The following is a 27,639-nucleotide window of genomic DNA, read 5'->3' on the forward strand; positions in this document are numbered from 1 at the left end:
CATTCATACTTCCCCTTTTTGATGTTTTCCGGCTCAATTAACTCAAGCCACTTCATAACGTAGATAGCGCAGTCATAGCTGAAAACGAAGAAAATAAATTACAAATCTCATTTAGGAAAGTTTAATGTTCAGAGTCACAAATTTATACATTGTTTTTTGGCCTGATATTTTAACATATGATGTTTTAATTTCCTTTTCCTTCTCGCCTTTCTCCAGAGATTTTCCGCCGGCATATGTTATCAATCTTGAAAGTACATATCCCTTAAATACCAAAACAAATCATTAATACACCCGAATGAATGCACATGATACACCCAACTGAATATAGAATATACACGCAACACAACCTTCGAAATAGACCTATCTATTAAAGTAAAGAAGACAGAGGCAACTTACAGTGAATTTATTAATGTCCTTTCTCTCATCGCTTGGAGCTTTTTTGTGTAGCGGGTCAAGTATTTGACATTTCTGCTTTGTTGTATTTATTAGCCATAACCACCAATGTCCCGAGTGGCAAACAGGAGCAAAAATTTGAAGGATTGCCACATTTCAACAGTGTGTTATTTTATTTGGCATATAAGTAAATAAATAAGCGTACTAACAAATTTAGCAAACGAAAACTTACATATGGATGCGAACTTAATTTTTTTCTATCTATGAAGTGAATGAAACTCGGGTAGGCTTCCACCCTGAATTCCTTTTTCGTTTTCGGGGATATGAATTCCCCCTTTGGGTGATCCGAAAGTGCCATGCTCTGCAAGAATTGCGAAACAAGAAATGAAATACTGAAAATACACAACTTACACCCAATCGAACCCAAAAAATACACCCAAATTAATGCAGAAAATACACCCAAAGTTCGTAGAAGCAACACTTACCACAATATCGGGGGGGAGACAGTATATTTGTTCCTGAAACCTCTTTTCATTTTTCTGGTTTAGGATGAGGCAGATGGCAGATACAATCTAGAAATATATGCCGAAATCAATTTTACATTAATAAACATTGTAGTTTACTTTGGTGTAAAAACATTAATGTTAGTCTAATATTACCTGAGATTCTATATCACTTTTTGCCTGGAGGGATGCAAGGTGCGTTCTGATCAAAATGTATTCTCCTTTGCCAATCAGAGTGCAAATCTCCTCATACTCGTCAGTATTTCCATTTGCGTCTTCCTTCAGTCTCGTCCCCCAGATGTAGCACTTTTGTTTCATATCATCTGTAATTTGATTTATTCCCCCTGGAGTTTCAAACTTTGCAGAACTTTCTTCCCCAGTCTCCCTCTGAATTTGTGGACTTTCGTTTGTTCCCTTCGCCGCATTGCTTGCTAATTTTTGGACCAAATTATCTAATTGTTCTAGCATACTTGCAGTTTCTGGAGATTTTTCCCTTTCTGTCTCCTACGTTGACGCCCCCTCCTGGCTTGAATCAGTTAGTCCAAGGCTGAATGATGGCATCCCTGAATCTGTTTTAGGAACATAGGTTGCTGTCCGTGCCATCATCAACAGCGCAGCAGTGTCTTCTGCGGCTGGATGACTGCGTCATGATGTATAAGAATAAGAGTAAGAATAATAATATACGGATGATAAGCAAAGATTGATTTTAGTCTGATGAACTTACATTTTAGTTGGAGCTGGGGGAAGCGTGGGTGTGGTTTCTTGAAGTTGTTTGGGGGATTCAGGAGTGCTGCACAGTTACACAAAATTAATCATGGCGTAAAAAAAAATTGATCAGGAACAATATACACCCAAACTGTTAGCAAATATACACCCAAACCCTAAACAAATATACACCCAATACTATTTCTTACGTTTCTGTAGTCCCTTCAATCCGTAGCATAGGGGTTGGTTCGAAATCTGTCTCAGGGGTTGTTTGGGATGCCGGCACAAAAACCTGGATCGGGACTCTAAACAAGAAGAAAAATGAAAGGTTAACAACGCCTTTGAAAATAATAAGGTTATAAGGTTGAAATATTCTTGGAAAACTCACATTGCAAGCGCTTCCGACGGTGTTTGTTCCCTCACAACCATCATATTCGAGTCAGTCGGACTCAACCTAAAATAACCCAAAAAATGTCAAAAATACACCCGAACAATTCAAAAAGAAGACAGGCTTTGTTTTTTGAGAACTTACATAGTTGCAGTTTTTGCTTTTTTTTGCTGCCTTTTTTTCTTGAATAAAATAATAAAGGGCTTTTTTTTCTAAAAAAAATATATACAGAATTAGAAGTAGAAGGTAATAGAAGAACAAAAGTAACGGTTATTTGAAAGAGAAATTACATGCTCTGTGATGGCTGGTTTACGCTACTCTGTTCTGTGCGTCCTTGAGAGGAAGGATCATCACTTCCCAAGTTCACAGCCGGTAGTCTAAACAGATTTCATGTTATTCAGACCAAATAAGATACAGGTATAAAATACACCCAAATGAATTCACAATATACAACCAACCGAATGGACAATATACACCCAACAAAACAAACGAAATATCCCTAGTAAACAACATACACCCAACTTGATCCACAAAATAAACCCAAATGGTTCCACAAAATACATCCAAATCATGATAACAAGATTTTATTAAATAATAAAGCTTCTTACGTTTCAGAGGACACATAGCGACCTTCTGTCGATCGCAGGTCAGCTTGGTTCTCCCTGCGAAACAAGATACAATTATTAGCAAACAAAACACACCAAAATCTCAAATACACAGCCCCGCAAGACATACCCCTCTGCAGCAGATTTATCAATGTTTCCCCTTAGCCATTCATCGATTTCGTCACTTGATATTTCATATCTCTCACTACATTCATAAAATAAGATGTTAACAAAAATAATTACGATGATAGACCGTAATATAGCTTACGAGGTACTGTACCCGTCAAAGTATTGATCTTCTTCAGGAGGTGAATCCTCCACAACAACTTTTTTCTTTTCTTGTTGTGTTCTGGGTGGAAAAAAAAGAATACCAATCAGAAATAAAAAATTAATTTTATCACAGAATATTAATGAAAGAAGTGCTTACTCTTTTGGTGTTGTTTTTGTTTTTTTCTTTTTCTTCTCCTTCTCTGCAGGTGATGATTCTTCGCTCCTATAAGTTAATAATAGACACTTCAATTAATACACGAAATATTTATAATGAAGCCAAAAGAAAGGAGTAATAATTTCAGGACATTACTCATCACTTGGTTCAGATTCAGATTCTGAATCAGAATCTGACTCCTCTTGCCTCTGCTTTCTTTTTCTGGAGTCCATTCTGGAATGCAAACAATCATCATTTAGAACATACTAAAAATACACCCAAATGAATTCACGAGATACACCCAACTGAATATTAAATATACACCCAACGCAGCAAGCGAAACACACGCTGCTTAATAAACTACATACACCCAACGTGATCAAACAAAATACACCCAACTCGAAAAAGAAATTACACCCAAGTATGGTACTTACTTTTTCCCCTTTTTGCTGGGGTGTTTTCTTCCTGAATCCTCTGAGTCTTCTTGAGCCTCAGACTCAGAGGTAGAAGTGTCACTGTCAGTAGTTTCTGTCTCCGAAGACGATGTTGGACTCGCCTTCCTTTTTTTGTTTTGTTGATTTCTTGTTTTTTTTCTTTTTTTTTCTTTTTTTTTTTTCATTTTTTCTCTTGTCTCTGCCATCTTCAGAATCTCCTGAAACATGAGATATTTTAGTTAGCAGCATTCAGGTAAATAAAATACACCCAACTTATTATGTTTACTTACCAAAATTTCCTCTCTTTCTGCAGACATTCTTTCCACCAACTGCTCCTTAGTCCAGTTGGCAATCCAGGGCTTTGGTGGTCTTTGAGTCCTGTTCTTGCCTTTGTTTTTTGAAAGATGAAAGTAGATTATCATGAGGGCGAAGAGACAGCCATTAATTGATTTCTTCTTCTTCTCCTGGTAGTCTGTGATGCCCTTGACCATGAAGGTCAAAACATGCCCCCCCAGTTTCTCTCTGATATGCCGTCCATCTTAAAAATTGGGGCCAGGTGCACGGACGATATTTTGTTTATCGTCGTTGGCAAAAGGAACGCCATTTGTATGTAGAGGATGAATATCCTCTTGAACATCAGGCGTTCCTCTTCGTTGCCAACGCCGATTTCCATCATTTCATCAGTAAGACTTTTGAGGGTCTTACCCTGGAATCTTCTATAAATTATTTTGTCATCATCAGAAAGTTTCTTATACTCAACTTTCTCAGGAAATAGATATCCTACAAAAAGGAAGACAACAAAGTATCCAAGTCGGTTCAAAAACACCCAAGCATCAACTTAAATAGACCCAAGCAACAACTTAATATACACCTATAATTTTAAGCTAGTTACCTGTTGCATTGATGCCAAGTGCATGACCTATTTTTCTTGGTGTTATTTGGAAAGAACCATATCCTGTCTTCAGTCTGTTCTCCCCAAGTTTGAAGTTGTTTGCCAGCTCCCTTAAGAGTTGGTGATCCACCCTTAGTGGTGGGATGTGCATCAACCCACCGAATCCGAGATCCCTCACAATTGCCTTCTTCTCATCAGTCATGTTTCTGAACTTATCACTCAGGAGATGTGTGGCACACTTAAGGTCTTTTGTTTGGTTTCTTGCTGCCATTTTCTCTGAAACGAAAAATACACCCAAAGATATCAGTAAGATACACCCATATATATATGAGTCAGATACACCCATTAATAACAATAAGGTACACCCATTGATAACAGTAAGATACACCCATATATATGAGTCAGATACACCCAAAGATAACAACAAGATACACCCATTGATAACAGTGAGATACACGCATGGATATTATTCAGATACATCCATATATATTAGTCAGATATCACTCAAACATGCTTCAATATCAAGCCACATTACAAGGTCAAGCAGTATACACCCCCCAATCTACGGAATATAGCCCCAAAAATCTAGAACAACAACGTAGAAGAACAGTGTAACAAAGAAACAAGAATAACAGTAAACCCTAGAACAACGACGTAGAAGAAAGGTAAAACGTAGTTTGTAATCTGGAAAATATACACGAATCTTAATGAACTTACGTTGAGTTTTGTTGCTTTGTTTTCTCTTCAGATTCTTGATGGAGAGTTTGATGGTGTTTTGATGGAGGTTTCGAACAACGAGTTGTATATTTTGAACGTCGATTTTCGCTCGAAAATGGAAGGATTTCCTTCTTTTCGAATCGCTTTGGGAAGTGGAAGAAGTGGAAGAAGTGGAAGAGTTTGTCATAACTCGTAGCATACGTAACCGTTTGAGTGTTGAGCGCGTGAATGTGACGCTCTATGTAACCTCTCTTCATGCGCGTGAGTTGTATTTAGGCTGGGCCAACTTGTAAGCTTGTAAGCTTGTATGTGTAGCAGGCCCGATATTTTTATTAATATACTGTTATGTAATTGAATGTAAAAAAAAATTGATCAATATTAAAGTCCAATAAAATTTTTTTTGTGACTATATTAAAGTCCAACATGAAATAGGATAATTAACCCCTCTAATTGAAAAAAAAAAAGAAAAAGAAAATGAAAAGTAGTTTCCTAACAAAAAGGGCACGCACTCGAAGGAATAAAAGTCTGTTTAATTACGGTTTGGCGTCCGCTTCTCCAGAAACTTCTCCCTTGACAAATCACCACCTCACACTTTTCCCTTCTATATAAACCCTTTCAACACAATCATTATTTTCCTTCCCAAAACGCACTCACATCGTGTCGTTTACTTTGAGAGAGCACTGCGCAGGCGATTTCTGTGGTTTCGGAAAGTTCGACTCGTCGTTTTTGTCTCTTGCGGTTCATAAGGTATTGGAACTTGTTTTTCTTTGTTTTTCCTTTTAATCTGTTTGTTTGAAGTTGCGTGAGATATTCAAACTTGTTCTCTGCGTGGATTTGAAGATTTTATTATACGAACATTACTGTTGTTGTTGAACTCGATGGTGGTAGATCACTTTATCTGTTTTCAATTTTGATGATAATTTGTGTGGTTCTGGTTGAAATTGAGTTAGTTTTGAGGAAGGAGGGGATTGAAGAAAGGCCTTTTTTCTCTTCGCTGAATTGATTTTCTTATACTTCAAACGTCATAACCTTTGATGCAGGGAGATCGTTGAGTTTAATTCTTTTAGATGTATTGTTGATTTTGTGTTTTTAGTTTGTTCATTCTTGTCAATTTTAAATTTGTAATTAGAAAAGAGTAGAAGCTGAATCGGATCTTCGAAGTTGAAATAATAGTGTTGTATAGCTGAATAATTTTAGATTCCTCCCAAATATGTTGTTGGATTTGAAATTGATTGTGAGAAATTGAAGGAAGATTGGTTTGAAATTTCCCCCTTTTTTTAAGCTGCGATGGACTGATCGTTGTTGCGTTGATGTTTGATTGTATAGCTAGAATTTATATTAGATCTAAGATAGGCAATTGGATTAAGATTGACTTCTATAGTTCTAAGTTCTATGTTAAATTTAATCGACTTTATGACATCCTTGATTCCAAATGAGTACTTCATAATTTATAGACCGACAGGAAGGATATCGGCAGATTGATCAAGTTATTTCATAATTATTGAAGGATAATATATCCTTAAATTTTTTTGTTTTTAACTTTGCTTTTATGCATATGAAAACTCACTCTTCTGATTATTATGATTATCAATTATGATATATTTTTGTGGATAGGCCATTAGCTATGTTCTAATTTAATAGTACGTTTTTTTAATAATTGCTAATTCTTTTTATTATTTTGCTTATGAATCATTGCAGATGTCTTACTCAAGGAGATCAAGGTTAGATGTCCACCTGTGTTTTATTTTGCTAATTTCCGTGTTGGAAGCGTTCTTTTTCCCCTTTAAGTGTTCCTCTTTTGTTTCATAGGTATTCTCCTTCTCCTTCCCCATCCCCATACAAGGGGTACAGCAGGTACAGCAGGTCCTTATCCAGGTCTCTTTCAAGGTCAAGATCAAGATCGAGAAGCCATTCAAGGTTGGGACTTGATTTTTTATTCGAGTTTGTTTGTGAACTTCGCTGACAAACAGTATCACGATATTATCTGGTTCTGCAATTTTGGTTTAATCTTGTATGCTCTTTTCCTGTTGGGTTAGGAGCGTCTCAAGTGATGCAGAAAATCCTGGAAATAACTTGTATGTGACTGGATTATCTCCTAGGATCACCAAGAGAGAACTGGAGAAGCATTTTGCAGCTGAAGGAAAGGTATGCACTCGGCTTATTCTAAAATAGTCTTTGTGTAGAGATTTATGTTGCCTGCCAACTGTTTTTTAATCTTCCTTTTTGTTTCTGTAATTCTTAGGTCATAGATGTACATCTTGTAGTTGATCCGTGGACAAGAGAATCACGTGGGTTTGGCTTTGTGACAATGGCAAATCTTGAGGATGCTGATCGGTGTGTGAAATATTTAAACCGCTCTGTACTTGAAGGGCGTGTAATCACAGTGGAGAAGGTATATCTTTTGGTCAATGTTTAATTTTTTTTAATTTGGCTTTTACATGCTCTGAATTTTTTACCCCTAATGTTGAAAAGAGATATGGATGATTTGCTTCATTAAGTTCTTTCGAGTTTTGAAAGTTTTGTGCCTCTTTCCCTTTGAAGTTTCTGTGGCAGCAGGTTAGCTGTGTGAAGCAGCTCTTCATCAAACTCTCAAATCACAACTAACCAAACAAATCATCAACAAGTATCAGATCATTGGGGTTGTATGCCCTGCATATCTCTCTTCTTGCATTTATGTCTTCTTTTGTTCATTATATTTCTTTTATTATCCTTCTTACCGCAAGCTTGTGTTGTGATTTTCGTTTTGGTTGAAGACATGACTTTTTGAACATCTGTTGCTGCTATATTTGCTTTCCTACTTTCTTCCTAGACGTCCCTAGTCTCATACTGATATCTGCATTCATTGCAGGCCAGAAGGCGACGTGGCCGGACCCCAACGCCTGGAAGATATCTCGGGCTAAGGACTATTCGAGGCGTGTTTCACTAATCTATCTCATTTTTTTTCCTTTTCGTTTTTTTTTTTTCATTTTTTTTAAATCGGGCATGATTATTCTTATTTTTGCTGATACATGTCTCCATTTATTCCAGCACGCCGTCGCTCACGCTCCCCAAGCTACTCTTCTAGGCGCTCTCCTAGCTATTCCCCCTACCGAAGAAGCTATAGTCGTTCGCCATATTCTCCGGATCGTAGTAGGAGTCCCTCTTATTCTCCTGACTATCGCCGTAGAAGGTCTTACTCTCCTGACTACCGGCGAAGGAGGTCTTACTCTCCATATTACTACAGTCGACGCAGGTCCCCATATTCTCCATATTATAGTCGTCGCAGGTCGTATTCGCGATATGATCGTTACGAGCGGCGGAGGTCATATTCGCGGTCTCAATCCCCATACAGCAGGTCACCTGTCAGTTATCGTGACAGATCATACTCTCCCTACGACTCAAGGTATGACTCGCCTAATGATCGCTATTACAGAAGGCACCACAACAGGTCAGTTTCTCCAAGTGTCTCCCCTCCCCCAAGGCGAAGGTCGAGGAGAAGCTACTCGCGGAGTGTCACTCCTGTTCGAATGAGGAGCTGCTCTCGAAGCATCTCTCCCCGACGCAGCAGGAGGAGCTACTCACGAAGTGTTTCTCCACCAAGGAAAAGTTCTGGGAGGAGCCATTCAAGAAGCTCTAAAAGGAGTGGTGGTTATTCCAAACGTAGTAGGAGCCCAAGTCCAAGTGTGAGTGCAAGTTCAAGATCATTTTCAAGGTCCAACACTCCTGGATCTGCTTCTCCTTCAACTTAGATATATCATACAGCCTAGATCAACTTAATATGTTAGGGAAGAATATCATAGATATGTAGTTCTAGAATGAGGCTTTTGTTGTTGGTTATGTTCGTGATTTGTGTGACATTTGAAGATGCTCATATTATGTGGATTTTCACGTGTAGTGAGTGCTGAAGATATCACTGGCAATATAACCCGTTTGCTTCTCTGTTATGTATTTCACAAAAATGGTTTCAGTGAGGTTTAATACCAGAAATGCTAAATCGAATATGGTCAACTCAATTTACATAAATTTATGATTTAAGTATTTTTTGCTTTGAGACATTTATCTAATATCGAAATATCTTTGGTTTATTAACGTTTTTTATTCTATTTTTTATGAAAAACTTTAAATATTAATTTTTAATTTTTTTTGGAATAAGTTAAGCAAATAGCAATCACTTTTCAAGAATTCTAAACATTTTTGAATATCACGCTTCACGTAATTTTGATATCGGAAAAGCCTGTTTTTATAAGGTTGGAACCGGGAACTCGGTTACTTTCAAAACAAAATGATTAGCTGGGATTCAGAATTGAGGATAAATTAAAAACGTCCAAGAAAAGGTTTGCGTTAATCGTTAATATAGCAATATTAATCCAAAATTAGTAAATGCTTTACCAAATTTATAAAGGATGAATCTAAAAAGTCTATTAACAAATTAATGGGTCCATGAAAATCGAATTTAAAAATTCTTAATAAATATAAAATTTTCATATAAATTTTGGGTGCATATCTGTAGGCTGTAGCCATGTCATTTTTAAATGTAAGCTTTTAATTCCTATCAGACCATCTCAAATCAGTTCTCATTTAACTGTATTTTAAGCATATAATTTTTTTTGTCCGTAAAATTTTAAAAAGTTCAAAAATTACTCAAATATTTATTCTTTTTGAAAGGAGTACTAGGGGTCAGTAAGTTTTGTAATTTGTAGTCATTAATTAGTTATTATTGATATTTTTAATGGTGTGAGATTTCATCTAATAATATAAGATTATTCACTTTTTGTTTTTATGGTTAAGTGTTAGCTAAATTTTAATAAAAATGTTAATTTTTTTAATTTTTTTTATTTTATTTCTAAAATTTTAAATATATTTTAATTAACTTTTCTTTTTATTTTCTGTTCATTCAAATAATATAAAAAAAATTAAATTTTCTTTTTCTCATTTTTTTTCACTCATTTTTTTTTTACTCATTTTCTATTTTACATCAAAACAAAATGTAAAAGACTAAGAGCATCTCCAATGGGTGGGTTCCTATTTAACTTTTTCTGATATTTAAGACCATCTCCAGTAGGGAACTCATCTCAGTTCCTATTTATGGCCCACCTGTCATAAAAAGTAACTCCACATCAACTTTTGCGTTATACACGGTAAATAGGAACTCAAAGTATCTCTCTCTTCTCCATTAGGAGGAACTAACTTTAGTCCCTGTTGTGGTCCCACTTAATTAATTAATTAAAATACTTAAAATTAATGTAATTGATTTTTTTAATAATATTATTTAAATTTATAAATTTAAAAATAATTAACTATTAAAAAATAGGGGCCTGCTACACATACAAGTAAAAAGGCCGTACAAGTTTTACAAGTTATCAGCCCAAACTTCATTAACACGCGCATTAACTCATTTTGAATGGAGCGTAACTACACGCGCCCCACTCAAACGGTTCCTCTTCGTCTTCTTTTTCTTCTTCTTCTTCTCTTCTTCTTCTTCTTCGTCTTCGTCTTCTTCTTCTTCCTCTTCCTCTTCCTCTTCCTCTTCCTCTTCTTCGTTTTTTTTTTCGATTTTCATGGTTTCTGAAATTCTTCTTCTTCTTCTTGCTGCACGTTCTTCTTCCTCTTACTCTTCTTCTTCTCCTTTTCTTTTGTTTCTGCACGTTCTTCTTCCTCGTTTTCCTCTTCTTCTTCTTCATTTACGTCTTTTCTCTCTGTTTTCTCGTTTTTTTTCGATTTTTCATGGTAAAATCGTTTTTGAAGAAGAAGAAGCAGCAGAAGATGAGGAGGAGAAAGAGAAAGAGTTCTGAATTATGCATAAGATGTACTTCAACGAATTTCGGGTGTATTTTCTTAAATCCTTTGGGTGTATTTTCTGTAATCCTTTGGGTGTATTCCTATAATCGTTTGGGTGAATTCTTGTAACCATTTGGGTGTATTTCTGTAATCATTTGGGTGTATTTGAGTGATATCTGACTGATATCTATGGGTGTATCTGACTCATATCTATGGGTATATCTTACTGATATCTATGGGTGTATTTTTCATTTCAGAAAAAATGGCAAGCATTACAGAAATACACCCAAACGATTACATAAAATACATCTAAGAGGTTGCAGAAATACACCCAAACGGTTACAGAAATTCACCCAAACGATTATAGAAATACACCCAAAAGATTACAGAAAATACACCCAAAGGATTTAAGAAATACACCCAAAATCATGCATAATTCAGAACTCTTTCTCTTTCTCCTCCTCATCTTCTGCTACTTCTTCTTCTTCAAAAACGATTTCAGAACTTGATGTCAAAAAATAATAGAAATCGAGAATAACGAAAAAAGAAAACAGAGAGAAAAGAAACAAAAGAAAAGAAGAAGAAGAAGAGGAAGAGGAAGAAGAACGTGCAGCAAGAAGAAGAAGAACGTGCAATGAAAACGTGCCGTAACAGTATGTGGAAGAACTAACGTCAACGACGAAGAACAAATCAGTGAGAAAGGAGGAGAAAAGAACGATCGAAAAAGAAGGAGAAGAAGAAGGGATGTAGCGCGTGTAAGGGATGTAGCACTTGCAGCGAATTTTGGGGGTTAGAGTTTAATTGACTTGTAATACTTACAAGCCCTAATCGCTTGTACGCAGAGTTTTTCTCTAAAAAATATTAATATTAAATAAATTCATATATAACAATAATACACAATATATAATTGTGGATTACACTAATTTATAGTTTTGTGTTTACAACTGCTAATTTTAATAATATCGTTAACATTTTAAATTTTAAAAATAAAAATAACTAACTCAACTAAGAATTATTTTGTAAAGTGTAAAAATTAAATTTATTTTTTAATGTAAGTAAATTTAATTAATTATAATTTAATATAATAATATAAATAATATTCAATATTAATTATGATATAAATAATTAATATAAATTATTAATTAAATAAAAATTTAATTATTTAATATAATTAATTATTATTTAAATAATTAATATAAATTATTAATTAAATAAAAATATAATTATTACTAATTTAATTATTATTTTATTATTTAATATAATTATTTAATTATTTCAGATTTTATATTATTATTTTTTAAAAATAATTTACCAAATGGCAAGTTATTATTGATTAATTTGAGTCCCTGTTTAGAGGGACTCCCTCATCTTGAGACCCGTGCGGGAACTCATTCCTTCTCTCCTCCAATGGTTAGAGTTCCTATGTGCCAGAAAAAAGTGAAAGAGGAACTCACCATTGGGGACTCGCTGGTGTCAGAAAAAAGTAAAATTGGGACTCCCATTGGACTTGCTCTAAGACCATCTCTAGTAGGGAACTCATTCTAGTCCCTATTTATGGCCCACCTGTCATAAAAAGTAACTCCACGTCAGCTTTTGCATCATTACCAGTAAATAGGAACTCAAAAAATCTCTCTCTCCTCCATTAGAAGGAACTAACTTTAGTTCCTGTTGTGGTCCCACATAATTAATTAATTAAAGTAATTAAAATTAATATAATTATTATTTTTTATAATAATATTATTTAAATTTATAAATTTAAAATAATTTAATATTATAAAATATTAAAATAAATAACTTAAATTTGGTTAGTATTTTAAATTTTATAAATAAAAATAAATAATCCAACTAAAAATTATTTTATAATATGTAAAAATTAAATTTATTTTTTATGTAAAATAAATTTAATTAATTATAATTTAATATAACAATATAAATAATATTTGATATTAATTTAACATAATTATTTATATTAATTATAATTTAATATAACTAATTATTAAATAATTAATATAAATAATTAATTAAATAGATATATAAATATTTAATATAATAAATTATTATAATTATTAATAAATTAATTATAATTTAATTATTCAATATATATTTAATATATTTTTTATTTTTTTTATTAACTTACCACATGGCATGATTTTATTGGTTGTTGCAAGTCCCTGTTTAGAGGAACTCTCAACCTTGATCCACGTAAAGAGTCATCCTTCCCTTTTCACTCCAATGGTACTTGAGTCCCCATATGTCAGAAGAGGAACTCTATTTCTTAGCATTGGAGTTACTCTAAGGGAACCTAGCATTGGAGCATAATAAACATGAGTCCCAGCACGTTATTCAAGAAGAGAAAGTCCCTATTTAGAGAGACTCATTGTGACCAATAATAACTTGCCACTTGGCAAGTTATTATAAAAATAAATAATTATATAAAATCTAAAATAATTAAATAATTATATTAAATAATAAATAATTATATTTTTATTTGATTAATAATTTATATTAAATAATTAAAGCATAATTAATTTATTAATAATTATAATAATTAATTAGATTAAATAATTAAAATGCTAACGCTTACATAATTAAATAATTAAATCATAATTAATTTATTAAATAATTTTTAAAATTTAAAATGTCAACTACATTGTTAAAATTAACCGTTACAATAATTTTGTTTTTGTATTAAGTAATTTTACAAATTAGTATAATCTCGAATTATATATTATATATTATTGTTATGTATAAATTTATTTAATATTAATATTTTGTAGTAGTGAATTATTTTTAAATTTATAAATTTAAAATATTATTGAAAAAATTAATTATATTAAGTTTAAGTATTTTAATTAATTAATTAAATGAGATCACAATGAGACCAAAATGAGTTCTTTCTAATGAAAAAGAGAGAGATGTTTTGAATTTCTATTTACTGTTTATGACGCAAAAATTGATGTAGAGTTACCTTTTATAATAAGTGAGTCATAAATAGAAATTGAGATGAGTTCCCTACTGAAAATGGTCTAATAACATAAACGGTAGGGGAGTAGATCTTCTCCAGTGAATAAAAAACTGGATGGTGTGCAGTGTTTAATCTAATCATTCACTATATTCTCTTTCTTATTTATTTCTAGTCCCACTATTAAAATCAAAAGTGAGAAATTACACTATATTTTATCAAGTGTTGAAAAAACTGGATAAATTATATGTTGACATACATGACTACCTTCAGTTGACATGTAAGTTTCACTAACACGTGGACACAGGATTGTCACATCACTCATAATATGTTGTCCAATCTAGGCGTATAATTGAAATACTAATCGTCATGTATAAAATTGGAATTAAATGTTAATAATAAAATTAAAATAAAATATAATTTTTAAAGATAAAAATAAAATTTATTATTCAATTATTTTTTTAAATATAAGTTACATCGATAACACTCTTAAAATATATATTATTTTTATTAAGATTTACTTTAATAAATAATATTTTTATTAAAAATAAAAATTATATAAAGTATACCATTTTTTTAATAGAAAATTATATAAAGACATTTTAAAAAATATCACTTTTATTATATAAAAATAACTCGAATACCTTTAAAAATAGATATTCAAATCAAATATATCAAAATTTTCAACTGATAACTCCATTAAACAAAAGGAATAGATAACCTTGGACACAAATTTAATGTGATATGAGAGATACAAACTATAACTTGCAGTTCTAATCAATAATATGAGTTTATGTATAACAAAGAAATATTTGCATAAAGTCTATCATAAAGATGAAAAGTAATGCTTAATTTGGCCAAGCAAATTCATAAACAACACACACACATACAAATTGAAAAAAAAGGATATTATATTAGATTAAACAAAATATTTGCATATAGAAGGATCCATATGTCACAAGCAAATTGGGTCTAAAGGCATTGAACACAAGAACAAAATAGAAAAACTGCTATAACTTACAGAATAGAGTGCTAAAATCTCTTATTTTAAAAGTAAATTAAATTATTGTTTTTTCTTCCGTCACTTATTTATAAACTCTGTTTCTGTGCTATACAAAGACAATAAAATGCATGAGAGAAAATTATGGCACACGGCACTCTTCAATGTTCCAAATTTCCTTTGCATACTGAGCAATTGTACGGTCACTGCTGAATTTTCCACTCCCAGCAGTGCTTAAAATGGACATTTTTAGCCACCTTTTCCTATCACTGCATGCAAAATAAAAACATGTAAATTCTAACATACACTTTTATCAAGTTCCATTGTTTTAACACTGATATAAGGGAACTATAAAGTGATAAACATGAGAGAGATTGAGTCTAACCAATATGCTTTATCTACTTTTTCTTGAGCATCCATGTAGCTTGGAAAGTCATGACCAACAAGAAAGTAATCTCCACGACCATAACCGGTATTTCCTTCCAACGACTCTAGCAGAGGGTTATAGTCATACCTTCCGAAAACTCCACTTCGAATGAACTTCTTTGCCTCTTCGAATCGAGGATCAGGTTTGAACTGTAAATCACAAACAGAAATCATGTCAACAAAACTATTTCATGAAAAAAATTGAAATTTCTAAGCTTGTGGAGTTTGAAAGGCGCTTGTGACTGCATACCAGGCCATTCTCTCTATCCTTCCTCAGTTGCGGGACTTCTTCGGCAGTTGCACCGAAGAGGAAGAAATTTTCTTCACCAATCTCCTCCCGGATTTCCACATTGGCTCCATCTAATGTGCCTATTATAAGGCAACCATTCAAAGCAAATTTCATGTTGCTTGTTCCACTTGCTTCCATGCCTGCAGTGCTAATATGCTGAGATAGTTCACTCCCCGGAATCAGCATCTCCGCCACGGACACATTGTAATTCGGAACAAACACAACCTGAAATGAAACTCGTACAGTAAATAACAGATTCGATCCACTAGCAACCAACTATCATGCCTTCCATATAGGTACCATGCAACAATTATGGACAAAGCATACCCGAATTTTTAAAATTTCGAAGAGAAAGAAAGGAACTAACTTCATCTAGAAAGTAATACAGATTTCTTTTTTATTTTAATTTTTGAGTAAAGTAATACAGAATTGAGTTACCTTCAAGTAGCTATTGACCTCAGGATCAGTGTTTACGACAGAACCAACATCGTTCACTAGCTTGACTATTCTTTTAGCATTTGTGTATGTTGCAAATGCCTTTCCTCCAATCATCACGGTGCGGGGAGTTGTTTTTTTCCGTTCTTCGGGGCTCATCTCCTATTACAGTTCAGTTATGAGGACTATGTTTTCGGTATATATCTTATCTTTCATTCAACAAAGGGAATTGAGGATCTTTCAGAAAATATAGTGGTAGAATCTCCTACATGGCTACATTAAAACTGCTACTATGTGCTACAATATGAATGTGAGAAACCATGATCACTATAAACATGGGTTAAAAGTGTAGTAAAAAGATTGGAACTTAGAACAATAGCCACTTCACAATTTAACTCCATCAGTTAGCTGTTTCTCATACCTTCAATTTCTTGTATCTATAAATCACACCAAGAATGTTTAGTAGCTGCCTCTTATATTCATGGATACGCTTGACTTGAATGTCGAATAGTGTATCCGGGTCGATACTCTCCCCTGTAACCTGCAGAATGTACTGTGCCAACCGCAGCTTATTGGCCCTCTTTGCAGAAAGCCATTCAGCTTGTAGATCTTCATTGTCAGCAAACTAATGTGAGAAAATAAAACCATCAGTTGAATGTTAGGGTGCTGCAATAACAGGAATATCTTGAGAAACAAAGCATCCGGAAATTCACCTGTCGAAGACCTGTTAGTAAATCAAGATTGGTCACCCATTCATCGGTTTTCAACCATTTAGTGATGATACTGCTTAGCTCAGGGCTACAAAAGCGGAGCCATCTTCGAGGTGTAATGCCATTGGTTTTATTTTGGAACTTTGTTGGCCATATAGAGACATAATTTGCAAATAATTCTGCCTTTAATATGTCACTGTGTAACTGGGCAACGCCATTCACCTAACAAGATTCGGGCACCAAGTAGCAAAGAGATTTCAAATGAAATAAAATGCACAAGTATGAAAAAATGTCACAGAAAATAAAAACTGGACAGTTCTGTAGAATGTAAATGAAAGGATAGGGTATCAATGAAAGGACCAAAGACAAGGATACATTAAAAATTATGAGACTTTTTCTTCAAATGAGTAAACCACTTACTGCATGAGAAGAAACCACACACAAATTAGCCATCCGAACTACTGGCTTCTGGGGATTATTATCCAATATGCGCATGTTGGAAAGCTCACTCTCAAGGTCGAACCGTGTGGAAGTTATCATCGCAGTGAACTGAAAGCATTTTATCATTTCCACATTGAAATATAACTGTAAACAGATCAAAGTGTTTATCAAAGTGAAACAAGGCAAGTGCTATTACTCTCTTGTCTATTTCGGTTATGATTTCCATATGACGAGGAAGCAGTTTCCACATTACAGGCTGAGACCATTTTTCCAGCGCCTCGGGTAGGACAGTATGATTAGTGTAAGCAATCGTTCTGGTTCAGATATGGCATCACATTTTACTAGTGAGGAATACACTACAGGCATTAACGGATCATGGCTGAAAGAAAAAGTTACACATCATTCCATGCAAGAAATTTTATAATTTACTGACTTTGATGTCACATCCCATGCTTCATCCCATCCAAGTCCTTCATCATCCACAAGTAATCGCATCAGCTCAGGTATTGCAAGGGTAGGATGAGTATCATTCAATTGTACAGCAACCTTTGTTGGGAATTCAGCCCAGTTCCATGGTCCCTTCCCTTGTCTTCGCTCCTTAAAACGGGCAATTATGTCCTGTAATAGGTCCAAAATGGGAATGGAAATAGTAAGACTAACATGTCAAACGAACAAGGTAAAGAAACCAGAAATGCATTCTTAAAATACAAATATGGTAGTTGGCTAAGGCATAAAGAAAAACCACAATAGAAACTAGGACATATGTTTCTTGCATCGGTCAAATCAGGGGGATTGAGAATTGGAAATCAAATGATATATCTCAGACTCGACGAAAATGATCTGAAGGCTTTAAATTAAGACAATGTGAAACTAGCAATATATATGATCCTGTGGCTCCCACTGACAGTGACACCATCAAAGGGTTTAATCCTAACTTTCTACCAGAAGGTAGCACAAATATATTAAAGAAAATTTGAAAAAGGAAAAGGAAATTTTTTTAACTTACTTGGAGTGAAGCACTGCAGAGAAAGAACTGCTGCTTCAGCCGTAAAAGTTTTCCATCTTCCGTGGCATCACCGGGATATAAAACCGCACAAATCTACATATACATATTTAAATATAAGACTGTCCAATCCCAGTGGCAAAGGGGAGAGGATAATAGGGGGTTGTAAAGATAACTAAGTTAAAGATGATTTGTTCTAATATCTTGTAATGGCAAAGGCAAGCTTGTCTCTATGTATTTCATTCTTCTAACTATAACAGTATTGTTGCAAGTAAAAAGCTAACTGTGAAACTGTGATTAATGACCCAGAGAAATAGCCACTCACAATTATTGTTAATCATTCATTCATCCCTACAAAATAACTTGGTTTGACAATTAAAAAACTAAAATTTCACTAATACCAACCTGTTGAGCTCGCGAGTGAAGCATAGAAGCAGATTCATGTTGTCCATCATTAAATAAAAATAAATTAAAATCTTCAGCACATGCTTTTGCTTCCCAGAGGCGAAGACTGATGGTGTTTTTGGTTTGGTATCCCGGAATTGGCACGTCATAAGCCAGTGCTTGCACAACCTCTCCTCCAACCCATTTTCGACTGACATCCATATCCAAGTGTAAATACTTCTATTTCATAATATTTAAACTAAACAAAGAAAATATTTCTTTTTTTTCTGTGAATTAAAATTATAACAAAAATTTACAACAGATTTCATAGAGTAGTTAGTGATTTTCACTTGCCTTCCATTAGGATTAACCTCAACATGACCGAAGAATCTAATAGGGTACAAAATGTCATGCCTCACAACTTCCCACGGGCTAAATTTCTGCTCCGGTTTAAATCATTCTTATGCATCAGTATCCCATGAAATAAATAAAATATTTCCAAGTTTTAAGAAAAGAAAGGGGACAAATCAAACCTCAAGCCAGTCCTCTGCAACTTCCTCCTGACCTTCCCTGGTGATTCTCTGCTTAAATAGCCCGTATCGATATCTCAAACCATACCCCCAAGAAGGTAAATTTAGTGTTGCCATTGAATCCAGAAAACATGAAGCAAGCCTACCGAGACCACCATTTCCTAGTGCAGCATCCTTCTCCTGCAATTGTTCATGTTCAGTCATTATCACATTAAAATTTGAAAGAACCAACAATCAGTTTTTATAAACTAGATGTCAAACTCACTCATTGACATGAAGTATGTGTTTTGGGAGTTGAATTTTCACAAGTATTCAATGGAAATTAAAGCTTAGTGAGAAAAAAAATCCATTTGAATCACATAAAATATGTTTGTGATGAATATGCTATTCAAGTAATAGATCATCAATATTTGTCATGAGGATCTGACAAAGTTTTACATTGCTTGGTGATGAACTAACACAACTCTCTTCTTTTACCCAAGTTTGGGGCCAACTATGTAAAGACTTGCAACAAAGCACACAATAGGCAGAGCCTTACAACAATAAGTTAGACTATAACCTCACTCTCTCCATATGTGTGCGTATTCTTTCGACCTTCTCAACACATTTGCTTCATATTTGCACAATTTTACATTAACTGAGATGTTTCCTTGAAAAGAAAAAAAGTTCTTTCCCATAAGTCATTTCTCTTTCCTTTTATCAGTAAATTATTGATGCTAGAGATGTAAAAGCATTCATATACCACCACCTAAGAACTTCACATTTTAGGTGTGTCGGTTCTTTGGATGATACCAAGCCCTCTTTCAATCACTATGCAGCCAAGGGTTCAATAGAATTACGGCGTTAAAGTGAGGTTCTGGTGCTTTTAGGAGAGTTTGTCCTAGACACTTGGTTGGAAATAAAATATTTTTCCATGAATTGAGATAGTTGTTCTAGAGAAATATTTCAATTGCAGCTTGGAATATTCAATTACCTGCTCTGTGATTTCTTCAAGCTTGAGTCCAAATTTGCGCAAAGCATCAGCATATGCATCTTGGATATTCAGATTTCCAATGGCATTGGTCAAAGCTCGGCCTTGAAGGAACTCCATTGACAGGTAGTAAGTTTGCTTGGGATCAACTTTGTGAAAATGAAGGTATGTTTCATTCCATTGCTGAAATAGTTTCCATCGATATGCAATAAGAACATTACTACTACCCCAACAAATGATATAAGTCATATAACCATATCAGCATGAAGAAAGAAGTCAAAGAACAAACTGATTACAAAAGTGCATTGCTTTCATTTTATTTATGTCAAAATTTAAATAGCCTTATTGTTGGAGCTTTTATCAGACATGAATTTGAAAGACATGCTTCACAACTTTCCCCTTCAACCTTGATTCATGCGCTGAAATGAGCTTTCACATGGAGAAAAATAAAGTAAACTACTGAATTGAGATTTCAAATCAGGTCCACAAATTCACTTACACATGCATGGGGGACACACAGAAGTATCTACCTTTCAATATGAGCAACACCATTTTTTGTCATTAAGTATATGAATATAAATAGCACATAGGAAGATCATACTTTACTCTATGAATGACACACTATAGACTACCATAACAATATAGACATCCAAATTCCAAGAATGTTGCAGAAATACAAATTCAGAGTATCGAATACAACATAGTAAAATACATAACAAGTATACAAAAAATCAGTCACACAAGTTCAAAAGTTTTTGACAATAGTATTTGATGCATATCCACATAAAATAAAAAAAATGAAGTATTTGTGCATCACAATCATACCCTTATGAGACGATCTCGAACACTCTCAGCAGTGGCATAGTAAGCTTGCTCTAGCTCAAACTTGAGAGGGGAAAAATGAGGACTGAACTGAGCATGGTAACTGATATTGGAAGCAATCTCTTCAGCTTTTTCAGCTAATGGATGTGCCACTGCAGCAACCTTTGCTGCAGAAACAATATCAGAAACACCATCTTTGCCACTCCCATTAGACTCAACCTTATCATCAGCCATTTCAAATTCCTAGTCTTTTTTTTTTCTTTCTCCTGTCATAAAAGTAAAGTAACATCAGAAAATTGAAAATTTCCACCACCCCATTAATCAAATTGTGATAAAGAATGAAACTTTACACAGAATGAATCAAAGTGAGAGAACAGTACCAGTCTACCACTACCTCCAATTTCAGAGCACTAAAGGATTGAAGAAATGGACAAGTGGGAAAATGAAGAGATTAATTGATAATAAGATGAAAGAAAATCTGGGTGTGGAAGATATATGAGGCCACAAAAGAGAATCAAAGAGATCATATACCAAATGATACTTTGAAACGAAACAGATAAAGTGGAAAAAGACAGGAAGATATATAAAGAAAATATCTGGGTTAGATGGGATATTGGGATTTTGAATGAATGAATAGAGTTTGAATGAAGCAATTAAGCAAAAGAGTGTGTGTGTCACATGGGATGATTGTGATTTGGATTTGGCATTGGGATCATAGCCAAATTAGGAGCAAGAGAAAACTCAAATCAAAGCAAAATAATCAACTCTAACTCAGATAGTTATGGAACGGTATGTAGGAGGACACGTGGCAGGTTTGCATGGAAAGCGCAAGCAACTTGGAAAAGGTTCATGCTTCCAGCGGTTGAATATCACGGACGAGGATGGAAACGTTGGTGTAAGCCACTTTCCCCCATGCCTAGTAATATCATTTTCATATTAATATTTTTTAGTTAAACGATCAAATTAATTATTCAAATAGAATATATATTAAATATGTTAAATAATACATATATTTATATATAAATATATGGATAAATTATTAAATTAATCTTTTATATTTGGAACTGATTCTATTTTAGTTTTTAAAGTTTAAAGTATTCTATTTGAATCTAAAAAAAATTTATTTAGTTTTAATGTAATCTCATCGTAAGATCAAAGTTAAATATTTATCGGAATGTCCTACATAACTGTAGTACAAGAACACAAGTTCTAAAGATACAAAATCAACCATAAATGTATCAATACATTTATTTATCATTTCTCTTCAGTTCTATAAAAAAAATTTCATTTAAATTGTAAGAAGAATGATAAATAAATGTATTGATACATCCACACTTAATTTTGTACTTCTAGAATTTGGAATTGTTTTCTAAATTATCGATCTTATTCTTGTAACATTCTGTTAATTATTTAACTTTGACCTCACGGTAGGACTATATTAAAATTAACTAAAACTTTTTTGAATTCAATAGGACACTTTAAATTTTAGGAACTAAAACACAATTATTTTCAAATATAAAAAACCAATTTAATACTTTACCTAAATATATAAGAGTTAATTTAATGACGAACTTTTTATAGGTATTTTAACCAAATATTTTTAATTAGCCACCACATAAATCACTACTATAAAACATATGTTACATAAAATATATTAAGTGTATAAAATAATACATATATTTATATATAATATATAATAATTGATTTAATAACACACTTTTTGTATGCATAATTTTTTTAATTTTTACTAACTAATACATATTGTTTATTTTGTTAATTAAAAGAATATAAATATACAATCAATTAATAACTATTTTTTTACAAATATCAAGAGTATTTAATATATAATGCTGAATTTGTTTTAGCAAAAAATATGTGTTTTTGAAAATAAGTTTTTCTACAAATAATTTTGTTATATGAGAAAGTCCTAAAACCAGTAATTTTAATTTATATTTGTCAGTATTTTAGTTAATAATTTACTATTTTTAGTTTAAGTAATCCAATTTTATTTTTTTTAACAAAACTTTTAAATATTATAAATTAAATATTAATAAAAAATAATAAATTATACTCATCATATAATACTGCTATGTTATTAATACTTATCAATATAATTCGATAATTGACACTTTTAACACATACATAACATATATTTTTTTTTTTAAACAAAAAAGTAAATTTGGTACATATTCAAATATCAAAATTATCTATAAAAAATTTCACCTCATAATTTCTGAGCAAGACATACAAATATATCATGACTCCTCAGAAGATAACTTGCTATCACATTGAAGCCAATAAATAAATTGTCCCTCATTAATTACTGCAATTCCCTTTACAATTTCTCAATCCACAACATAATTTATGTAATGTCGACGAACTATAACTCAAATGACATAATCTCTCCATTCTCACCTAGAGGTCTCTCGAGTCTCACTCCTAATTTTAGTAAAAAAAAAAAAAACCATAACTTATACAATACTCATATGTAGAACAAAAAACTTAAAAGTCAAGCTATAAACCACATACTTCATGGTTTCATTTCATCAATCAAAGAACATGAAAGAACAATCAATGAACAAATTTAACTATGCAGATACAAATTTACGGTCATTGTCACCTTCAATATCAAATAACTTATGCCTATCATTCATGGCATCTCTATGAGGATAATTAGCAGAATGGTGAGAATCATGGCTAAGATGAGAAGATGTTTTGTCTCTAAAATCTTTCCGGATACCCCATAAAACCTCAGCACATGTCTTCATGGTTGGCCTTGATTGTCTTGAAGGTGCCAGGCACTGGTGAGCTAGCTTTAGAACCTTCTCTACGGCCTTTTTCGCGGCCGGACTTCTTCGCAGCCTCGGATCCATGGCAATCACAACTTCTCCTTGTTTCAGCATCTGCAGTGCCTGCATACATGCAAATTGTGCCTTTTTTTCTGATCATAAATTTATTGGCAAGCTGATCTCCTTTAAAAAGTATCTTACCACATGTAAAAACATTTAAGTATTTTGAAATATTATACAGGACAATAAAGAAATCGAAGAGGATGTAAAACATAGGATTCAAGCGAACTACTCAAAGTGGCAAGTATGTCATGGGCATAAGCTTAGTATGGCAGAGATGAGTAGTCAAACATGTGTAGATAAAATAAGGAATGAGGATATAAGAGAGAAAGATAATAGAATTTCGTCGACTTAGGGAGATGTCGATAGAGCATCTTGTTAGAAGCATGAATTAGAAATAGACAAGTAGCAAAAGGTAAAAAAAGACTCAAAAAGACTATACGTGAGGTGGTCAAAGAAGATTTGTGTGTAAATTGTCTGGCTGATAGCTTCGTTTGATCTTTGTAACTGATCCCACCTAGTGGTATAAGGCTTTGTTGTTGTGTATAGATCTAAATTACTTTTCTAATTTGATACATGTGAAATTATCTGGTTATGATTGAAGATACAATCAAACAATTATTGAAGTTAAAAAGTTTGTCAGAGATAAAAATGATTCCTAAGGCAGTTTAACATTTCATAACTAGAATGAAATCAAATCTGAATCAAAGCTATGAGTCTGTGATATCATATCCATTAGTGAATAGTTCATTAACCCTGATGCTACACAGAACTCACTTTAATTCTTCTAATTTTGCTGAAATACACAGTTTAAAACTATCACAACAGCATAGTCTTTAAGAATTGACACAATCAAAGTTCTTTCAAATGCTTAATCACTAGAATTCAAATATTTTAGCACACTTGATAAATTAAACTTAGCATAACAAAGTGAATGTTTATAACATACTTGTCATGCTTAGTTCCTTACCCATTTAATTGTAACTCTCTCACTGAGGGGTCTCCTCGGCTCAACTGGATGTCGTCCGGTAACCATCTCAACAAGCAACACTCCGAAGGAATACACATCACTCTTCTCAGAAAGCTTGTAAGATCTCATGTAATCAGGATCAATGTAGCCTGCTGTTCCTTTAAGTTTTGTTGAAACATGGGTGGCAGAAGGGTCTTCAGCAGCCAGCCGGGCGAAACCAAAGTCGGCCACTTTAGCCCTTAGTTTGTCAGTAAGTAAGATGTTTGATGCTTTGATGTCTCTATGAATAATTGGATGATCTATCAAACAAGATAACAGAGAGATTTAGCTATTTCAAATGGCATCTCATATTCTGTAACTGTTTTTTCTATCTCAGTATCTCTGTATTTTCTGTCCTGAAACATGTACTAAACACATTCTAAAAGAACAAACAAGACTATTTAAGGAGTTGTAATGTTTTCCTTGTATCTAATCAAATTCTATATGATAACATACCTGTGTACATATGAAGGTAAGTAACTGCATGAGCTATATCAATTGCTATGTCTAAACGCTCACCAATTTCTAGCCCATCACCCCTTGTACCTGCATTAACAATTCTCAATTTGCGATATCAGATACATTGATCGAAAGATGTATCGAAAAGTGACAGATAAAAGAACAATCACTTACCATCTAGATGTTCCCGGAGTGATCCATTATTAACATATTCAACAACAATAATCTTTTCATCTGCATGCTCCAAATATCCATACAGCCTCACAAGATTCAGATGCTCAATCTTTGACAAAGTGGATACTTCATTCTTGAACTCAGCTAAGTTCTTGTTTTCTACATCCTGTCAAGAAAAAACACCACATGATCATTGTCTTCCTTAAAAACTAAACTTTTGTAAAACTTTCTTTGTGAATGATCACAGCAGACATGATACATGATAGGGCGCAATGGCAAAGCATAGATTATAGGATACCTTGTTGGCGCGCTTTGCGGCCACAAGAGTTCCATCATTAAGCTTTCCCTTATAAACAGTTCCAAAGGCACCTTCCCCAATCTTATTAGCTGCAGAGAATTTTGCTGTTGCCTTGTAGATTTCTTCAAAGGAGAAGTTCCCTGCAGTTCCAAGCTGAGTATTTGAAGTGCTAGATGATCCATAGGAATGTGAAAACTTCAATTTTGAGGATGAACTCTTGTTGCTATCAGATGATAAATCAGATGAAGCTGCATAGTTTCAACCAAAAACCTTAATTTTGCATAAACCATTATAGTTTACTAACATCATCTACAAAAGAAGCATTTATGATTCTTTGATTCAATTTAATTTTTTCATATACATAAAAGTTTAGGCATGTTTGACACCGGTTTAACATGCACTTATAAGGAAGACTTTCAAAAACCATGAACTATAAAAATGGAGTAAAAACTCACATGATGCTCCTTTGACTTTGTTTGTACTCTTTCTGTCTTCAACAACCTTTGATTCTTGTGTGTTTCTTTTTCCAGAAAGAAACAATGCAAAAAAACTTGCACATTTCATCACAGCAGACTTAAAATTTGTCAGCAAAGAAGCATGATGATGAGTCTTCTTATGATGTTTTTGGTGTCCAACATTATTATTATTATTATGTAAAGTAATGGAGACTTTCTTTGTTTTATTCATTTGCAGAAATCAGAATAAGCTTAATAAGGCTACTAATATTAATATTAATAATTTAATACTACTACTACTATTATTATTAGAGTAAAGTGATAAATAAACTCCTGAAAATTTATACTTTTTGACATATTAATCTTTAAAGGAAAAAAAATTACCAACAAAATCCTTCAAAATAACATATGTGTATATACTTCCTTCAAATTAGTTCCTATAATTAAGGTAAAAGGTCTTAATTTAAACTAACTTATTTATATTTGTTATACTTAAAAACTTTATTAATATTTTTTTTAAGAATTAATCTATCTGAAATATGAATCCTCAAGAGTTTATTTGTCACTTTACTCTTATTATTATTATTATTATTATTATTAAACCTGTTTTTGTCAAAACAAAATTTGTTACAAACACTGTTTTTCTTTGGTCATAAGTAGTTGTTTTCCTTGTCAACCAAACATTAAAAGTATGTATTGTCGTTTTGAACAAGTTTAGTTAGATTATTTATTGTAATCAATACATAATAATCAAACTCTTGTGTATATAATCTCTTGAATTTAGTTTTGACAAAACAATTTTATACTATCATCATCCAATTAAAATGATATTCTAGAATTAAATATTTATATAAATATTTTTGTACAATCAGGCATACAAATAAAAGCCAAAGGCCTGCACTCCTTAGTTTTATTTTTTATTATTTTGTTAAGTAAAGTCCTGCTAGTTATATCCTAGGCTAATTTTCTTTTATATTGTATAAATATGTGTAATACATTGTTATGGGAAGATTAGGTGTTTTTTTTTATATGGTGTTTTATTCAAATTGGACGGTTCGATTTGTTTGAAAAAAAAAGTAAAGTACAAATCGGAGGGTCCGTTTTGTATTTTTAATTTTTTTTTAAAATAGAAATCGGACGGTCCAATTTTAACATTAAAATTTTTTTTTATTTTCAAAAACACAAATCGGACCATCCGATTTGTGATTGTTGATTTAAAAAATGAAACAAATCAGAGAGACCAATTTGTTCACACCATAGCAATGAAAAACTCATCTTTTCTTCCATTATTGTGAGATGCACTCAGCTCTCTCCCACAAAAAAAATAATAAGCGTATATCCTACCTGTGATATTTAAATAGGTACATAAAAAAATTTATATTAGATAAATTAGTATCATTTAAAAAAAGTTAGTCACTAAAAGAGAAATGGATAAATTAATAGTATATCACTTTAAAAAAAAAAAAAAAAAAAAAAAAAAAAAAGAAGAAGGTTGAAAATACATTCAAAACTCAAAAGGTCCATGGGTCTAACTGGATTTGGTGTCTCTAACGCGGTTTCGTGAGCTAAGTGTGTTCACAAACGATCAAAGATTCATGAATATAG

At 32.8% G+C, this 27,639-nt stretch overlaps 3 protein-coding genes and 3 long non-coding RNA genes across 9 annotated transcripts; 1 reads left to right on the plus strand and 5 right to left on the minus strand.

The window, feature by feature from the left end:
* Window positions 1-694: 694 nt before the first annotated feature.
* Window positions 695-1,096, minus strand: LOC130962381 (uncharacterized). The gene is made up of 3 exons (XR_009079784.1): window positions 1,053-1,096; window positions 879-965; window positions 695-754 (listed from the first exon to the last, which is right to left on the minus strand). It is a non-coding gene; the product is annotated as an uncharacterized LOC130962381 (long non-coding RNA).
* A 725-nt stretch (window positions 1,097-1,821) lies between these two features.
* LOC130948638 (uncharacterized) lies at window positions 1,822-2,642 on the minus strand. Its single transcript, XR_009073145.1, has 3 exons — window positions 2,598-2,642; window positions 1,990-2,055; window positions 1,822-1,906 (listed from the first exon to the last, which is right to left on the minus strand). It is a non-coding gene; the product is annotated as an uncharacterized LOC130948638 (long non-coding RNA).
* A 105-nt stretch (window positions 2,643-2,747) lies between these two features.
* Window positions 2,748-3,050, minus strand: LOC130963650 (uncharacterized). Its single transcript, XR_009079815.1, has 3 exons — window positions 3,022-3,050; window positions 2,875-2,943; window positions 2,748-2,799 (listed from the first exon to the last, which is right to left on the minus strand). It is a non-coding gene; the product is annotated as an uncharacterized LOC130963650 (long non-coding RNA).
* Window positions 3,051-5,599: 2,549 nt separating this feature from the next.
* Window positions 5,600-9,086, plus strand: LOC130967228 (serine/arginine-rich splicing factor SR45a-like). Of its 3 annotated transcripts, none has more exons than XR_009081311.1 (8): window positions 5,676-5,808; window positions 6,760-6,782; window positions 6,871-6,978; window positions 7,098-7,206; window positions 7,304-7,453; window positions 7,603-7,700; window positions 7,910-7,973; window positions 8,089-8,263. XR_009081311.1 is itself a non-coding variant. In XM_057892045.1 (7 exons), the coding sequence occupies exons 2-7, from the start codon at window positions 6,760-6,762 to the stop codon at window positions 8,787-8,789; spliced, it is 1,155 nt and encodes a 384-aa protein (XP_057748028.1). In that variant the 5' UTR covers window positions 5,600-5,808; the 3' UTR covers window positions 8,790-9,086. The 3 variants fall into 3 exon arrangements, 1 of the variants encoding a protein (XP_057748028.1); XR_009081312.1 differs by having other exon boundaries at window positions 7,603-7,703; window positions 8,089-8,254; XM_057892045.1 differs by lacking the exon at window positions 7,603-7,700 and having other exon boundaries at window positions 5,600-5,808; window positions 8,089-9,086.
* Window positions 9,087-14,667: 5,581 nt separating this feature from the next.
* On the minus strand, window positions 14,668-21,538 carry LOC130966672 (alpha-glucan phosphorylase, H isozyme). 2 transcript variants are annotated; one of them, XM_057891501.1, is made up of 16 exons: window positions 21,185-21,538; window positions 20,794-21,056; window positions 19,972-20,151; window positions 19,002-19,178; window positions 18,823-18,908; window positions 18,490-18,679; window positions 18,088-18,180; window positions 17,515-17,699; window positions 17,278-17,395; window positions 17,061-17,189; window positions 16,644-16,862; window positions 16,352-16,555; window positions 15,934-16,092; window positions 15,457-15,720; window positions 15,166-15,356; window positions 14,668-15,049 (listed from the first exon to the last, which is right to left on the minus strand). In XM_057891501.1, exons 2-16 carry the CDS (start codon window positions 21,022-21,024, stop codon window positions 14,923-14,925), a joined length of 2,553 nt encoding a protein of 850 aa, XP_057747484.1. In that variant the 5' UTR covers window positions 21,025-21,056; window positions 21,185-21,538; the 3' UTR covers window positions 14,668-14,922. The 2 variants fall into 2 exon arrangements, with proteins under 2 accessions (XP_057747484.1, XP_057747478.1); XM_057891495.1 differs by having other exon boundaries at window positions 21,171-21,538.
* Window positions 21,539-23,007: 1,469 nt separating this feature from the next.
* On the minus strand, window positions 23,008-26,295 carry LOC130935838 (calmodulin-binding receptor-like cytoplasmic kinase 2). Its single transcript, XM_057865776.1, has 6 exons — window positions 26,035-26,295; window positions 25,580-25,827; window positions 25,282-25,447; window positions 25,105-25,194; window positions 24,610-24,908; window positions 23,008-23,702 (listed from the first exon to the last, which is right to left on the minus strand). Exons 1-6 carry the CDS (start codon window positions 26,264-26,266, stop codon window positions 23,379-23,381), a joined length of 1,359 nt encoding a protein of 452 aa, XP_057721759.1. The 5' UTR covers window positions 26,267-26,295; the 3' UTR covers window positions 23,008-23,378.
* Between the last annotated feature and the right edge of the window lie 1,344 nt (window positions 26,296-27,639).

This window comes from Arachis stenosperma, chromosome 1, assembly GCF_014773155.1.
Source record: "Arachis stenosperma cultivar V10309 chromosome 1, arast.V10309.gnm1.PFL2, whole genome shotgun sequence".
In the NCBI taxonomy this organism is placed as follows: domain Eukaryota; kingdom Viridiplantae; phylum Streptophyta; class Magnoliopsida; order Fabales; family Fabaceae; genus Arachis; species Arachis stenosperma.

Excerpts from the sequence above, each read along its gene's own strand:
- LOC130967228 (XM_057892045.1), top strand. The coding sequence starts at position 6,760 with ATGTCTTACTCAAGGAGATCAAG. Across the intron at positions 7,207-7,303 it reads ATTTTGCAGCTGAAGGAAAG|GTCATAGATGTACATCTTGT; the intron begins GTATGCACTCGG and ends TGTAATTCTTAG. Across the intron at positions 7,454-7,909 it reads GTGTAATCACAGTGGAGAAG|GCCAGAAGGCGACGTGGCCG; the intron begins GTATATCTTTTG and ends CATTCATTGCAG.
- LOC130966672 (XM_057891501.1), bottom strand. The coding sequence starts at position 21,024 with ATGGCTGATGATAAGGTTGAGTCTAATGGGAGTGGCAAAGATGGTGTT. Across the intron at positions 18,181-18,489 it reads TTCACTCGCGAGCTCAACAG|ATTTGTGCGGTTTTATATCC; the intron begins GTTGGTATTAGT and ends ATGTATATGTAG. Across the intron at positions 16,093-16,351 it reads ATAGATACAAGAAATTGAAG|GAGATGAGCCCCGAAGAACG; the intron begins GTATGAGAAACA and ends GAACTGTAATAG.
- LOC130935838 (XM_057865776.1), bottom strand. The coding sequence starts at position 26,266 with ATGAATAAAACAAAGAAAGTCTCCATTACTTTACATAATAATAATAAT. Across the intron at positions 24,909-25,104 it reads TTACCTTCATATGTACACAG|ATCATCCAATTATTCATAGA; the intron begins GTATGTTATCAT and ends CTTGTTTGATAG. Across the intron at positions 23,703-24,609 it reads AGAGAGTTACAATTAAATGG|GCACTGCAGATGCTGAAACA; the intron begins GTAAGGAACTAA and ends GCATGTATGCAG.